The sequence below is a fragment of the Enoplosus armatus genome, chromosome 18 (genome assembly GCF_043641665.1).
Source record: "Enoplosus armatus isolate fEnoArm2 chromosome 18, fEnoArm2.hap1, whole genome shotgun sequence".
NCBI classification, from domain to species: Eukaryota; Metazoa; Chordata; class Actinopteri; order Centrarchiformes; family Enoplosidae; genus Enoplosus; species Enoplosus armatus.
The window spans coordinates 3089492-3106598 of record NC_092197.1 but is presented as its reverse complement, the minus strand read 5'-3'; the positions used below and the strand labels follow the sequence as shown (position 1 = coordinate 3106598).

The 17107-nt window shown below is 40.4% G+C and overlaps 1 protein-coding gene across 2 annotated transcripts; it reads left to right on the top strand.

Moving 5' to 3' along the window:
- The first annotated feature begins 2840 nt into the window (after positions 1-2840).
- Positions 2841-13370, top strand: tbca (tubulin cofactor a). 2 transcript variants are annotated; one of them, XM_070924629.1, is made up of 4 exons: positions 2841-2979; positions 8378-8483; positions 10720-10806; positions 12328-13370. In XM_070924629.1, the coding sequence occupies exons 1-4, from the start codon at positions 2927-2929 to the stop codon at positions 12406-12408; spliced, it is 327 nt and encodes a 108-aa protein (XP_070780730.1). In that variant the 5' UTR covers positions 2841-2926; the 3' UTR covers positions 12409-13370. The 2 variants fall into 2 exon arrangements, with proteins under 2 accessions (XP_070780730.1, XP_070780731.1); XM_070924630.1 differs by lacking the exon at positions 10720-10806.
- The last annotated feature ends 3737 nt before the right edge of the window (positions 13371-17107 follow it).

The window sequence follows — 17107 nt, the reverse complement described above, 5'->3', positions numbered from 1 at the left end:
TGGGATCATCGTTGGTTTTGTGCACAAAATGTTAATCTGCAAAGTAACTAGTAACTAAAGCTGTCAGATAAAAAAAGCTGTAGCATCAAATGGAAGCATTCATGTGTACAAGTACCTCAAAATTGAAATTAAGTACATTCTATCATTGTCCTACACATGTAATTGCATATTCTATATAACTGCGTATGTGTAAAGTTGTTATAATGTCTGTTTACATTGGCCAGTTATTCAGAAAGTGTTTGAGAACACTACACTGTGTGTAATAACGAAGAGTTTATTCTTACATTTAATTTATTGTGGAACTGAATTTGTATTCTCCAGTATTACACAAGCAGATGCAACATTTAATGAGTGCCTCTCTATTTGCCAGGCTTTAATAATGTCATGTCTGAATGGAAATCAGTCGTTCTGCTGGTGGAATAATGAATGTATTCACATGAAATCAATTTCTTCTTTTTTTTTTATGTTGCAGCAAAATTAGATATTTGCTGAGAAAATATGCCGTTTTCATTTTTACTTACTTTGGGGCCGGATATGTGAAACATTAGCTAAATAAGCCTAAAAAAAAGTGATAATGTATTAAAGTGGAATTGTATAACAAGAAACAGCAGCAGATATAACATGATGACTTCTGCCTCTTGAACCACCACTTAAAACAAACTGTTGTTATGCTCATATTTGCTTTTTAAACCCACCTATTTTGGGTGTATGCACCCATTTTATGCACTGTTTATCAATTTTTGCACCATAAATTGCACTTTTTACTCCAATTGTGCTCATGTTCTCCAGTCTGACAGTGACAAGATGAATTATGTTTCATTACGGCGGAAGAAAAAACAAGAACACCACACTAATATCAATAATATTGCAAATTATATGACAAAATGTAATGGAGGACGTGTTTACCACAATTTATTTTTTGTGGACACACTTTAGAATAGGCTCTGTTTTACATGTGGATTGGCAGAATCTGTGTTCCTTTCCTCCACCCTTGACTTGACAACTGCTCTGCGCACCAGTTATAAGTTTTGTTGTTATGATGAGCTATTAAGACATTTAAGTTGTGTGAACATACTGTATATGAATATTCTCCTGTTATGGAAAAGCTGTGTTAAAGCTGTTGTACCATAATGTGCAGAAATGTAGTTGAGTAACATAAACTTTTAATGGTGTTGGCACACTGAAGACTGGATTGTAATAAAATCTATATATTTTTTTCTGACACAAGGAGCCTTGAAGAATACTATGAAATTGATTCTTTTTTTCATAGATCACACAAATCAATATCAGATGCACAGAGATTCAAATGATATTGAATGTGCTGTCTTTGTACCACAGCTTTATAAGCCATGTCAATTGTTTAGCTTAAGTGATATACTGCGTAAATAAAGAAATTGGCTTATTCTGAGGCTTATAAAGCCTTAACTCAAATATTTGTCTGTATATAGAGTTCATTGCTTATTGACACTAAATGTCAAAAGCCAAAAAAATAGTTAAACACATAGGTCTGCGAATACATCTATATTATATATTACAGCGAACAAGATGTACACAAAGCTAGTACAAGTTGCAACCCCAAAAAGTAAGGTCTTTTGATTTTTGGGTCTGGATCTCATTATAGAGACCTGATTTCAGATCAGATTGATGTAGAGGAGAAAATATTCAGAGCAGGACTATATCAGTGGATATCCGAGTATGTACATGTGTTTCATATTGTGTTTTTATATTGTGTACACATTCATGAAAGGCAAGAGCAGCCAAATCACACATTAATTCTACAAAACACACAACATAAACACACACAAAGAGGTAGACACAATATAGAATAATAAAAACGTAAATGACTAGAAGCTGAACTAACTTAAAACTAGGACCAAACTCCAATTCTAAATATATAAAACAATAGTGCCTAATAATATTCTGTACGTGGTTAGCGTAGTATATATTGTATACAGGTAAAACAGGTGAAATCAATGATTAGACTTGTCAGTCACTGGCTGGAATATCCTGCTAACCATCACTACCTGTGCAGGTACCTTGGGCATGAGATTAAAAAGTATTCAGATCCTCAATTTAAGTAAAAGCACCAACGCAACGTAAATTTAGAGAAATAAAAAGTTGAAATGTAGTTAAGCAGAAGTATAAAGTGGAAGAAAATGGAAATACTCAAGTAAAGTACAAGTACCTTAAAACTGAATTTAAGAGCAGTAGTAAATGTACTTATCATCCATCATCATCCCACCCTGTATTTAAAGGCTAAATTACCACAACATCACTCACCAATGTGAAAATTAAATTATATTATACTAATAAAAGACCAGAGGTGGAAGAAGTACTTACAAGTACCAATACCACAGTGTAGAAATACTCTGTTACAAGTAAAAGTCCTGCATTCAAAATCTTACTCAAGTAAAAGTACTCATTATGCAGAATGACCCATCTCAGAATAATATATATTATATTACTGGATTACAATTATTGATGCAATAATATGTACTTTACTTTAATGTTGCAGCTGATGAAGGTGGGGCTGATTTCAACTACTTTATATAGTGTTGGGTAGCTTAATCTGCAGTAATACATCAGAATGTAGTAGTCGATTTATATTTTATATTGATAATCTGAATCTGTAAAGTAACTAGTAACTATTGTGGTCAAATAAATATAGTGGAGTAAAAAGAACACTATTGCCCACTTAAACGTAGTGGAGTAAAAGTGTAAAGTAGCATAAAATAAACACTCAAATAAAGTACAAGTACCTTGATATTGTACTCCAATCTAATTGTGATCCAAGCACTCGGTAATCATCCGCTCCAAAATATCGACTTCTCTGCGAGCAGCTTGTCACCACTGACCTCCGCCTGCACACCGTTCACACAGCTAGCCACAGCTCCTAACAACCGAGAAATAACCACAATCTACCGCCATGGCAGATCCAAGAATACGGCAAATTAAGATAAAAACTGGCATCGTTAAGAGGTAAGAGGATTTTCGCTCCAGTTAAAGATGATTTAGCACGCCAAGCAAGCTTATAATAGCTGCGTTAAGCTAAGGGTAGCGAGCTAGCTAGCTTAGCCGGGTGGACAGGCTGCCTCAGCATTAAACCACACCGCGCATGGGAGAATGTTGTTCTGAGAGATTTTAACTTTACTCCGGTGTTTTGGCGCGGCCTATGCTAAGTGCTAATAGATGGCTGCGCAGTTTTCTTTTGTTCTGTTTGCGGTGGCTACACTTCAGTTTTGTTTGACGGTGCCTAGCTAACACTTCTGGAGTGATAATACAAGTTCACTGTACTCGAGAAGATAGTGTTGTACTGTAATAATGTGACTTGTAACGGTAGCTAACCTCGGTCGACTCATGCTAGCTGTTAGCTTTGGTAGCTGTCACATTGCTAAGAACATGTTGCCTTTTTGGCTCGTCTGTGTGGAAACGCTTGCTGCATTGTTTCCCAACCTGTCATGTATGTTGATGGAAGAGGTCACTCGTTTTTAGTTTAATATTATATTTGCGTAAGTGGTTGCAAACATAAAAGAAATAGCTAGCTTAACTAGCTACAGAGACGCTAGCTTAACTAGCTACAGAGACGCTAACACTGTACATTGCTTTTGCTTTTTTTTTTGGCTAACGTTAAATATACTAACCTTAACGTTGCACTGTTGGCTTTAACTCAGCCCTGTTTAGCTGGTGTTTTGTTTTTATTGTAACAAGTCTGAAGTGATGGTGGACATTTGTGGAGATGCAGGAAGTATCTGCACAGTCACGAGAGTACAAAGTCTCCATCATGTACTGCTACTGTGAGTGTGGCCTGTAGTCAGACCATCACATGGATGTTAGGCCTACAAGTTTACTGTCACTAAGCACGTCATAAGAACATCCCATACGTTGTAAAATGATGTTATTTTGTAGTAACCTAGCTGAAGAAGATATTACATGACCTCTTTGGGTATAGACTGCAAATCTTAACGTCATGTCAGGTCCCATCCCAAATATTTAACCACTTCTTGTGTGGCAAGATGATGACATCTACACCAGGTTTATCAGGAACATACTGTGTATGTAAACATGTGTTTTTTGGTGCTGAGGAGGAAACAAGTTGGCCCTATCTTCAGGTTTGTGCATTAAAATTATATTACTCCCCCATTTGAACAGTCACACGCAGTCACGTCGTTTGTGTTAATGTGTTTAAATAAAGTGTGCGGTTCTCCCTCTTATGGCTCTGGTGACATTAAAGGACGTCAGTGATGTGAGGGATTTTGTACCATTGATAAACTTACACTGAACTGATCATGTGGGCCCGTTCTGCAGCAGTTCTCATGTCACTTAGCAACACTTTTACTGCAAACCTTAATGCTTAAATCAACTGTAGAATGTAAATTGTGTTTTTAACACCTGTAATGCTCATGCAGAAGTAAACAATTAAAAGTAGAGATCTCTTGATAAATGTTTACTCCATAATATTGTTCTGTGACATGTAATGTTGTGTACGTGCCCAATAGCAAAGTTTGATGTTTAGCATAATCTGGTTTCTGGTTTCTCTGAACAAAGAAATAATTTCAGTCCACTTTACTTGTTACTTACTAGGTCTTTGTTTAGGTGCTTTATCAATTTATTGATATTATTAAGACATTTCTATAATTTGCATGAAAAATCAGACCACAGCTCATCACTAAACTAGTTGCTGATCAATTAATATTTTGTCCATCAACTAATCAATGAATTGATCATTTGCTTCAGCTGTAGGTTTGATACAACAACTGATTGGAAACTCACCTATCGGGATCAAGTAATTAAATAACAATAATAAGTAGAATATTTCAATATTTTCATGCTTTTACAAACCACAGTTGCTTTAAAAAAGAATCGAAATAAATCTATAACAAAAACAGATTTCGCCATGAGTCAAACACAAAAGATGTCATCAGTGTGCATCCACAAGGTGTTTGAGAATTACTAAGACTCTGTAAATATGTTGCCTAAGCCTCATGTTTTCACCATTTTAAGCAGTTTTACGTCCCACTCTACTTAATTTGCTTTCTCACCGCTTGCGCAGTTTTCTACCTTGTAATGGATGCCTTCGTTTTTTGTCTCAAAAAATGTGAAAATGGTACTTTTCCAGTACAAAAGAATAATGAAAAGACATTACAAACCTGTACCCTCATACATGTGGTTTGTTTTGTACATGACAGATTGAATATGGGACAGCACATGGGCTTTTTGATGTAGGACCTCTCCAGCTCATCATCCGGTTTAAGAGTTGGCATCCATTCTGAGCTAAATTTGTACAATGGCTAGATTTACCAAGCTGGAATAGAAAAGACTGTAGATATTAAGAGGTGTGGGGAGGTTATGGGCTCAGTGTAGTAGTCTGTGTGATGGACTGAGAGAATCTCAGCGATCGGGCGGACCTTTAATTCCCTCCTGTCAATAGCGTTAGTGTAATGTGCTATCGATTGTGTTTTGATGAGGGTCAGATTACGAACAGGCTCCCTGAGGTGGTAATGATGGTGGCTGGATTTCCCATAGAGAGTAATGTCACACAGTCCAATGTAGGAAAACAGCCCCTGTCCCTAACTACTGTACTTTTTGAGTATACTGTTTGAAGATAAGGCAGGAGACACTACATCTCAACCCTTCTAGGCCAAAAGTACTACGTTGACTGGAACCCGTAATCAAGCCGTTACATGTACAGACTGTCATTGCTTTCTGTCTCTCCATAAACCCGAGTCCCTCCCACTCAGTCTCTTTCTCCCCCGTCTCTCCTTTTCCTCTCCTCTTGCCTCGCTCACTCCCTCCTACCTTCTTATATATTGGAGTTTAGAGGAAACCTGCCTGCTCTTTTAGCCGGGCCTATTTCCAGTGGCTTTTGCACATTCCAGTCAGTGCCTTTTCTGCCCTAGCGAGGCGGATGCCCTTAATAAAATGACAACAGTAATTTGCCTTTGTCATTCCGGTCCCAGCACAGACTACGTTGTGGCTCAAAAATACAGTGCTAGAGGAGGCGGCCGAATGTGTGTGTCGGCTGGCTCTAATTCCCTTTTTTTCTATTTTCCAGAGAGCTGCCTTTTCCATTAAGCCTGAGGTGGCAGGTCTATTTAAAACCAGCCACGACCCCACCCCTCATTCACACGGCGCTCCAAGTCTGGGAGAAATAAGAAATTAACATCAGGACTGGAAGGGGAGGAATGGACATTTTGTTATTAGACTGTCCTTCAGTTTTATTCAAATTATTCCAGCATTCCTTCCTCCATCTTTCCCCTCTCTTTGCCACCTTCTTTGACTCTAAACAGGTGACATCACTCATTCAGCGTCAGGCCTGAGAGTGGAAGGCAGGAGCTGCGATCGCATATGGTGCCTGTTTAAAAGCTTCTTGATGGAACCGTATTAGAACGAGTGGTAATTGATGTAAAATATGACAGAGTGCTGTTGTCTTCTTTGGCTAAGCAAGGAGCAGTGCAACGCGGAGGGAAGGGTCTCCAGTAATGTGACTGATTAATGAAGGGTCTCTCACTTACGCACACACAGCTGATTTTTTTTTTTTATGAAAATTTAATTTGTGTTGTCATTCCGACAAGCAGCCACAGCCGGAAAAAGACTATTAGTTGGGAATCATTATCAATAGCGATATTTTCAAACTCCATTATGCCAATCAGGGTCAGAATCTGTTTAATAGATTTAGCTCCATTTGGCCCGTAATTGATAAATAATCAAAATTTATCAATGTACTCAGGCCTATTTTCACTAACAATCAAGGAAAAGAGGCCCATTTACCACCTGACTTGGTCCAAATTAGGGACTAAATTGATGATCAATTAATCTCTAAAAAGGACTAGTAGTGTGTGTGTGTGTGTGTGTGTGTGTGTGTGTGTGTGTTGGAGGTGATGCAGGTGATGCAGGTGGGTAAAGGAGTGAGCACAGTAATAAGGTGTGAGCTGGGAGGTATGATACAGTTAACAAGGACAGTAAAAGGTTTTGAGTTTGTCTGGTCCGCTGCATGTTTACTCAACATTGACAAAGTTGAGATACAATTAAAGTTAAAGTTGGACCTCGATGTTCAACATGAAGAAAAGTACATTGGTAACAATGAATTCAATCAGTTAACTTATCAGTATTGAAATGATCCTGATGTGATCTGTGTCACTGCAGAGTCTAAACTTGTATATTTGGGATATTGGATAAGTATTTTGGAAGGAGACGAGATACAAATTTAACAGCATACAAGGCAGCTATGTTATATGAAATATACATAAATATAGTATTTCTACATGGCTCTGGAAATCCCTGCAGTGAATTAACGTGAAATAAACAAAGCACATAGTCTGTGGTAATATTTCAGAAGTATCATCTTGTACTTCATGCTCATTATTGTCAGAGGAATGTATTCTGATATTTTATACGCATGAGACTAGAGATCAGTCTAATGCTGAAACAGTTGGTTGAATAATCGATTAGTTGACCCCTAGATAATTTATTGCCAACACTTTTGGTAGTCAATTCAATTCAAAAATCATTTAAGCCAAATACTATTAATATCTAGTCTATAAAACTGGAGGATTTGCTGCTTTTGTCTGTTTTGTGTGACTGTAAATTTAATATTTGGGGGTTTTGAACTGTTGGACGCACAAAAAAAGCACTTTGAAGAATGTCACCTTGGGTTTCTGGGAAATTGTTAATAGGCATTTTTCATTACATTTAAGTTTATCCATTCAAACTACTTAAACTGGCACATTAAACCAAAAATATCCTGTAAACATGAATTTACTCATTATATTATTATTATTATTATATTATTACCCATTGTAATACATCTCTACTACTGATCGCTCAATTGTTTTGTCCGTTTACTATTAATGAAATGGCATGAAAGTAAATATTTTGTCAGTTTAGTCGCGACTTTTTGGTTAAGGCCTTTAATTGTGAATTGTTAAGTGAAGGTTTGTCCCAAAAATAATAAGCATCATATTTATGAGAAGCATTTGTCTCAGATATTCAGGGACATTTTTTTTTTTTAAAGATATGCAAGTCGATTTTTCACATGAAAGCATAATTTGAGTCCGCTTGGATGCCAGTGTTCTGTGTAGCAGCAGCGGCGAGGAGGAATGATGTGTTCGGCGGTTGTTATTGAGGTGTGTATCTTGCCATCCTGCGGGAGATGATCTCACTGTGTCCCCTCTGTCTGGGAAGCGTTGGAGAGAATGAGGATAGATGGCCTTGTCTGTAAAAGGTGACCATCACAGCCTGCCTTTTTCATGGTTCGGCCTATATTATCAGTCCGGGAGGGCTGCGCATTTATGTTTCATGTTTGATGGAACAACACTGTGTCACTGCCTCCTAACTATGAACTGTCCTTTCCTCTCTTCCTGCTCTCCTTGTCTTGCAGGCTGGCGAAAGAGGAGATTGCGTACAAAACTGAGGCAAAGCAGCAGGAGGAGAAGGTTGAGCGCCTGAAAGCAGAGGCAGGAGATCATTATGTCATCAAGAAACAGGTACGTGGGTCTTGTGTTTCGCCTCTTTGATACTGTACAACAATTATACGTCTGAAAACATTATCCGTTTTTTTTTTTTATCACAAATGGTTTTGCCGTTGATCTCGGCCAGTAAGTGAAGGAAGTGAATCCTATCTTGATGGTTCGAGTAGCCCCTCAGTCATGTAATGAGGTCAGTCCACAGTGATAATGAAGAATTAGGTTTTGAGAGGAGAATCATTAGTGATTTTGTAATTTGCTTGATGCAGATTGTAATTATATCATGTTACTTTAGAGGAGTTTGATAATTACTGACACATGTTGGTAATTTAACCTCCTCCTCCATTCTCTGTTCCCTCCATCCTTTGCCTGTGCATTGGAGAGAGCAGTACAGGGGTTTGAACACATGTTGCTAGCTTGCTTTAGCTCTTGATAGCATCTTAAACACTGGCTTTATCTGTTTGTGGAGACCCTTGCAGAATGATGGGATGGGGTCATCAGTTAACGCAGACAGATACACGGGTACAGTTCATTACACAGGGGTTTGGGCCAAAGTGGTGAAATTAAGAAGGATGTTAAATAAAAGGCATTCATCAGTGTCTGTTTCCTGAGATCTAATTTCATACAGTATTTTAGCATATGCTAGCAGCAGGGCTCTGAGGATGTCAGTGTCTGTCTGTCACTTTGATACTGACTGAAATATCTCAACAGCTATTTCATGGACATGTTTCATGTTTCCCTCAGGATGAGTTGTAATCACTTTGGTGATCCCTTTATTTTATTCTTTATTTAGCGCCATCATCAGGTGTTTAGAGCTAATTAGCAATGGTTAGCATTCTAACACAGTAAACTAAGATGGTGAACATGGTAAACATTATACCTGCTAAACATCAGCATGTTAGCATTATTATTGAGAGCATGCTGACGTTAGCATTTAACTTGCACAGCCTCACAGCGCTGCTAGCGTGGATGTATGTCTCGTCTTTCTGTAGTCGAAGGGCGTACGTTGTTTTGTCCGATATCACTTTTCACACAAAGCTTTTAGGCAGAGAGGAAACGTCAAATTTCGAACCTACTGTCCTTGACATTAAATGCCGTATTTCATCCCAAAAATGCTCACTATATGGACAATACCAAAATATGTGGGCATGGTCCACCAGTACTGCTCCACACCGGGTCCCAGTTAATTTGGCTTTCACTTCTCCGTGTTTCAGGCAGGGAGGACCTGCAGAGCATGGCACCGCTTCTGATTATGTTTACTGGTAACATTAAAATTCTGTGTGTGTTTTGTTTTGTTTGTTCATTCATAGAGCGGCGGCTCGGGCTGAGCAGCAGGCTTGGCTGGAGTTAAATGGGGAGATTGGGAGGCCAGATGGATTATGGTTGGAGATGAGAGGTCTGAGGCAGGATGGATTAGAGGTTTTTATTTTAATGGAATCAATACGCTGTAAGTGTCATCTTTATCCAGCGCTGATGGGATCATTCCACCGCACTGGGAGGGCACCATGACTTTTCTCTGTTTCAGCACTCTTCTGCTTAGTCTGGCTCACCTTGTCGCGTCTAGATGGCAACCAACTCGACTAGTTGTCTGCCGTCTTTCGGCGTGTCAGTTGGTCCGCCAGCCTGCCTGTGTATGAGTTCATCCGAGCGCCTGTTTGTGTGCATAGCCGTGAAATGTACACGTGTGTAACTGCGTCCGTGTTTTGACTTTTCCAGCTCGACGGAGGTGCTAGGTGAGGAAGCATCTGTCATGAGTGAGTGTGTCTGACAGCGTTAGCCAACTCTTCTCTGCTCTTTAGGGTGCCAGCTGGGGGAATTCCACATTAGCCGCGGCTGTGAAAGTTCCCCAGGCTTTAACACACTTTCACTCCAGGCGTAGTAATACCTCTTTACGCCTGATCACGGTGCCCTCGGCTCAGGGTTTCTTCATTTATCCAGGTGTGCAGTCAGATCGAGGTGGTCCCCTGCTGCCCAACTCCCTGCCCGATCGATAACTCAATAACATTTTTCATACCGCCGGCTTGTTGGGTGATGTTAACCACAGCAGAGTGTGTGTGTGTGGGACACCCTGCACGTTACTGTCAGGGACAAGGCTACAGCGAATGAATATGCCTGAGTCTAGCTGTTTGAATTAATGTTCCATACATGTGCGATAATGTGTTGATTTTTGTTGCAATGAAAAAATGATAACGGGAGCAGTGATGGGGGTAAGTCCAATTATTTAAGACGGTGATGTGGTCTCTCTGTGTGGTTTCAGATGGAGGTGTTGCAGGAGTCCAGAATGATGATCCCAGACTGCCACCGCCGCCTGACCATAGCACACGCGGATCTGCTCCAGTTATTAGTAAGTAACACTCGCTGTGTAGAAGAAAAACAAACCTCACAACAGGACAAAACTGTATTGATGAAACTCTCAATCCATTTATTTGGTTGCTATTGCTGTGACTAATTCATGGCCTCATGGAAAAAACAACATGGTGTTATTGTATTTTTGGGATATTATAGACACACGGTGACGAGAACAACTATTTTTTATTAAATTAGCCTAAACCTCGGCCTGCAAATAGCAAAAGCAGTAAGTCCTTTTTATATATCTGAGAGTTGCTTTACAGAGCTGATCTGGAACTAAGCTGGTCCCAGGGCTCATAGGCGTAAGTAGGAGAGAGTGGGTGTTCCTCGACATTTGACCGGTTAAAAGTAGAACGCAGTCACAAACAACTGCTTTTGCCTTGATTGTAGAGCCGCAACGATTATTCGATTGAAATAAAATTAGTTTCAGATTAATTGTTTCAGTCATTTTTCAGGCAAAAATGTCAACGTTCCAGCTTCATAAATGTCTTTTCTTTGTCGTTTTGTGATAGTAAATGAAGAGTTTTGGGGTTTTGGACTGTTGGTCGGACATCAGCATCACCAAAGTCCGCCGTTTGTTAGGCCAGGCCGCCCCTCCTTTCGGTCCGGATCCGTCTTCTCTTTACCCGCTAAGCATCCGCTCGTCGCCCCGGGTCGTCCACCTGCTAAACATCATGTTAGCATTGTTATTATGAGCGTGCTGACGTTAGCGTTTAGCTCAAGCGCGGCCTCACAGAGCTGCTAGCATGGCTGTAGATTGTTAGTCACAAACCACGTGAGGTTTGGTAAAATGCCTGTTTTTGTGATTTCGGTGAACTGAACATTTGAGCGTCACGTGTTACACCAATTAACCACATTTTGGTCTTGTGTGTGTGTGTGTACACCCACAGTGTGTGTGTGTGCGCTCATCCCTTCAAGACTTAAGTTGATATGTTGAGGAGCAAACGTAAGCATGCGCGCGCCGGGGTCATCGCAATTAAAGCAGCGCGAACAGTCAGGCAGCTGGTGGTGCGAGTCGCCCACATGAGAGCTGAGCGGTAGGCAGAGGGAGCTAACCTGGAATTAGCGACATGTCCCCCTCCCTATCACTCATCCTCCCTTCTTTCTTCCTCTTCAGACAGACATGCGCATATGCACACGCTCATCGCAGTTCATTAGCAGTGCTGTCACTGTGGCGACCACCGCAGGAACTCACACACACACACACACACACACACACTTGATTAAAGAACACGGGCACCGCACAAGTCACGTTATCCCTCGGTCCAGCCCTCAGCTGCTAAGTTTAGATCCCAATAGCAGGATACTGACTGAAATATGACCTCGAGCTTTAAGTTTTATGACGACAATGAAGTGACTTCCAACCTGTTTTTCATTTAGACACTTAAAGTTGAGGAGAGTTGTGGGTTTATTTTCAAGTAGCCGTAATTCCTCATTTTTGGGGCGTAAGGGATGGCGATATTTTTCTAAACTGGCAATAAAACAAATCTGTGTGTGTGTGTTTGTGTCTCTTCAGGAAACAGAAGAGGATTTGGCCGAATCAGAGGAGTACAAGGAGGCTAGAAACATGTTGGACTCAGTGAAGCTTGAAGGATGATTTCTGATCTGTTTCTGTTCTCACTGTGAGATTCGCTCGCTTTAAATGTCCATTCCTTTTCGTCAGGCTCTGTTTGCAGCCGCGGAGGCAAACTGAATCCATTCAAAGTCTCTGTTCTTGATGTAATTATTTCTCCTGTTTACCGCGAAGGTGCCGCCACATTCGAACATGCCTCTCCTGTGAGTAAAAATCCCACAAGAACACGATGAAACGTTCGGTTTATTACAGTAGAGACGTGGAGGGTTGTTTCGTAGGCATGATTAAATACTCACACATTTGTTTTCTTTTTTCTGTAATTATAACCATCACTGTTAATGGTGGGGGGGGGGGGGGGGGTACACTGCTGCATTGATTTGAAGTATAAGGCTTTAGTTAAAAACCGCAGATCTCTGTAGAAGCTCCAGTTTTTTTTACTTAATAACTTATTTTTTTTGCATTCCTTTTTATATGTATTCAGTTACACTCACAGGACCTTCTTTTTTTTTATTGGCTTGATGATGATGATGGTGATGATGATGATGATGATGATGATGAGTCCCAGAAGACGAACCAAGATCCGCAATTAAAGATTATTTTAATTCTTTCGATAAAATGTCAGAAAGAAAGTGAGAATCGCGAGTCTCCTTTAAAACACGAATAACTTACAGTGATTAAAAAAAACAAAAAAACACAGCTGATGAAGTGAGAAACTAAAACAAGTGAATGTTTTGTTTTGTTTTTGCTTGAAAAACCGTTTATCGATTGTAATCCTTTCAATCAATGAATAAACTGATTGTTTTAGCACTAATAACTACCCGGTGGGTTGAGTTGCACCGTGTGTTTTCCTGCTGGTGTTCCGGTGAAACGGGGTTTTGTCTCGATGAGCACGTCGGGCAGCTCCGTCAGTCACGTGACAGCAGTCGCATCTATTATCCAAAGGGCCTAAAATAACGACACCTTGTATTAAGGCTGAGAGAGTCCTTCCTAAATAGTCGTACTAATAAATGGACTCAATTGCCAGACAAATTAAGGTTACATTTGACTTGATCCTTATTTTACAGATTTCGATAATTATCGGGATCAACCCAAAGTCTCATTAGCGCCTTAATGAGGCGCTGCTGCTCCGTGGCATCTAGCCCGCTCCATCTCGTTACGGAAATCGCTCTTCAATGCTGATTATTTTATTTGGAGGTATAATTATATTTCTTTCGGATAAATCACGGCCTAATCGAGTCCGTACAGAGGGCAGCGGCGCTAATTGAGGCATGAGATGCGGCGGCGGGGGCGCTGCATCTGGGTTTATGTGACCAGAGGACCCGCGCAGGCCGCAGGCTGCTCGGAGCATGTAGTGGCGGGATAAGAAGTATTCAGCTCCTGTTCTCTGTAAAATAATCCCTTAAAGGCCATGCATTCAAATATTTCACTTCATGTAAAAGTGTTATCATCAGAAATGTGCTTAAAGTGTCAAAATAAAAGCACTCATTAGGCAGCAGAGCGGCTCCTCTCAGGGACTTATTACAGAGGTTATATCATTGGATTAGTTTTACTACTGTAACCTCTATAAACTCTCAAGATTGTCTCTGATCAATCTGAAATATAACAAAGTATAACATGGAAATACTCAAGTAAAGTGCAAAGTACTCTACTTGAGTAATGAGTCACTTTGCAGCATCGCTCGTTACTTGATTCGTAATGTTGGATGAAAGTTACTCATTAAATTGGCACTAAATGAACGAATTGGTGAGTCTATAACCTGTGAGCGAGCTCACCCTCCATCTGCAGTCTAACAGAGAGAGAGAGTAGCACGTGAGGCTGTTCTGCTCAAGCAGCCTGAAGTCCAATATCTCAATATCTCAATATCTCAATATCTCAATTTAAATTTTATTACTTACAATCCAGAAGGAAATGTTGTACTTCTTATTCTGCAACATTTATTTGGCAGCTTTAACTTACAGATAAGATGTATATGCAGTATTAAACCATTACACTATACATTCAGATGCTGCTGACATGTTAATGCATCAGCACTGATGATCCAATAGTATTCCATGTATTTAACGCAACACTGACACTAAGTACTTTTACTTTTATATTAGTGAGTACATTTGCTGGTAATAGCCGAGTTGTGTACATTTACTTAAGTTTTAATATATTCTGTTGCTACTTTACAAATGTAGTTGATTCATTACTATTTACATGTTACTTTATTACAAATAGACTATATAAGTTCTTATTTTGACGTGTACGCGGTACGTTGCCGCTGTGGCGGTACAGCGGTATGTTGCCGCTGTGGCGGTACAGCGGCACAGCAGGAGGGATGCTTTTTTTTTTTCTCTTCTTCCCTTTGCTGCCGCTAAAGTTTGTCCGAGTCAAAGTTTGTGCCCCCCCCCCCCCCCCCGGCTGCAGGACGCGGAGCACACCGCTGTGGTTGTAGCCGACTTGCAGCCTCAGCGGCAGCCGCTCGTCTCCCCTTCAGCACAGTAATTTATTACTCCTAATCCCCCGGACTGTCACCAAATCAGCTGCATGAAACAAGAATCTCATTTGTTAAACTGGGGGCCTGTGCAGATGGAAGATCGATTGTTTTTCTCCTCAGAAATCTCTAATTGAGTGAATACAGACTGCGAAGGCGGATCAGAGAGAGGAAGGGGGAAAGAAAATCACCCGCGGGCCTGTAGTGGTTTGGAGGGTGTGTACTGTAACCAGGAGGTCACAGGTTCAAGCCCCGGCAGACTCCCAGCTGTGCGTCCAACAGCAACCATCGCACACGCGGATCTGAGGGTGAAAACATGGCCTCCAGACTTCAGCCTCAAATACAACATTTACAGTAGGACCACATTCTTTCGTTTTTTTTTATTAAAAGTCACTCCTCATCTCCACAACGCGTGAAAATGTCTACTTTCCACTCAGATGCACCGCATTAACTCGCTGCGGGAGAATTTGTTTGTCTATTTTTATTTATGTCACGGCTAAGATTGATGTGAGCATGTTAGAGGGAGAGATGCAGCTAACTGTAGCTCTGCTCCTTGTTTACTCTAATTACAACCTCATCAAGTCAGCAAAACCAAGACCTTCAGCACACACACACACACACACACACTATTGACACTATTAAGTGAAAAGATGCCTTTGAATTAGTTGCACTAAATACATTGCATCTAATAGGAATAACAACTTCCAGGGTAATTGATCAAACAGCTGATTGGTTCATATGAAAATAATTAAACCAATATTAATAATAAGTGGTGCTTTAAGTCTTTAATGCATTAAAATGTTATTATATTTCCAGATAAAGCAAGATTCAATCTACACAAACTAAACCAGCTAAAATAAATTGTATTACAGGAAGCCAATGTTGTTTTGAAGCAATTACAAACGTATTTATTTGGAAAAATACACATTTTAACCACCGTTAAAATTATATTTTCCCCCCTTTTTGGTTTATAAATATTAAACCAAATGGCAAAAATATATCAAAGTAGTTAATATTTTGTTTTTGGTGGGGTTTTTTTTTTAAGGCCCTTCCAAAGTACAAATATCTGGCATCCCCTCTCTTTCTCGTTGTTTGGGTTAAATGTGAGTCATTCACTTCTGTTTGCGCAGCTATAAAAGCACTGAGCTATTGAAAAGTCGTAAAATGAAGCGCGCCATCCATCATCCCGCGATGTGATGATTTTGAATGATCTTTATAGGCTCTCAGCGCGCCAAGAAGAGGCTACAGCAAGAAAAACACAATTATAAATACGAGCAGCGCAGACAGAAATAGTCAAAAATGTCTTTGTAATTCAGTAAAATAAACAAGTCAGTTAATAGATGCTGGGCTGCGTCCTAAACAACATACAACACTCCAGTCTTAAACCCCTTAAAGTCTACCTCAAGTCCAGCTTCTAAAAAAAAAAAAAAAAGTCTCGATAAAGAAGAGGACGAGAAATATCTCCCATCTTCATCTTCTCCTCCTCCTCCTCTGAAGCGCAAAGACGAAATCTCCTCCGCAATATCCGATGAGTCCGAAAGAGAGTCCCGCACACGACTCCGCTCCGTCCGCCCGTCCCTCCCGCTCGGTCTGTCTGTCTGTCTGTCTGTCGGTCTGTCGGTCTGTCTGTCGGTCTGTCGGTCTGTCTGTCGGTGCCACCAGATTGCAGACAGATAAAAGATGAGCAGAGGCGACTGAAGCCCGGACGGATGAAGAAAAGAACCCAAACGAGCCCCGGGTTCACGCTCGGACGCCTCCTTTGTGCCACTTTTTTTTTCCCAGCACATAATAAATAAACCTGCTCCCTCAAAACGTCCCGACATCTGTCTAAAGCATGTCTGATTTTTTTTGTCCTTAAATATTTGGCAGACTGTGTGTGTGTGTGTGTGTGTGTGTGTGTGTGTGTGTGTGTGTGTGTGTGTGTGTGACTGCTAATTGAGCCTTATGGCGGTTTTATTCGGTGACAAAGGGAACTCCTCTTTAGCGACATTTAAAGAACTTTTCCTTTATCTCGTTGAGAATAAATAACCGATTAAAATGAGGACTGAAGGCCTCCACGTGCTGTAGACGTGTAAGACCATCTATCTGTCCAGGTGTCGTGTTCTTCAGGTGTATTAACTCCCTCTATCAAAGGCAAACATCCACAGCTCGTGTTGAACTCCCTCCACTTTCCGCCGAATTAATTTGCTCACACATCATTTAAACCAAGTCCCTCCCTTCTTGACAGTTGGGCCTAAACACGAGTAA

What these genes read in the sequence shown, in the direction of transcription:
- tbca (XM_070924629.1), top strand. Translation starts at nt 2,927, where the DNA reads ATGGCAGATCCAAGAATACGGCAAATTAAGATAAAAACTGGCATCGTT. An exon ending in AAAACTGGCATCGTTAAGAG is followed by an intron (nt 2,980 to 8,377) that starts GTAAGAGGATTT and finishes CTTGTCTTGCAG; the next exon opens with GCTGGCGAAAGAGGAGATTG. An exon ending in ATTATGTCATCAAGAAACAG is followed by an intron (nt 8,484 to 10,719) that starts GTACGTGGGTCT and finishes GTGTGGTTTCAG; the next exon opens with ATGGAGGTGTTGCAGGAGTC.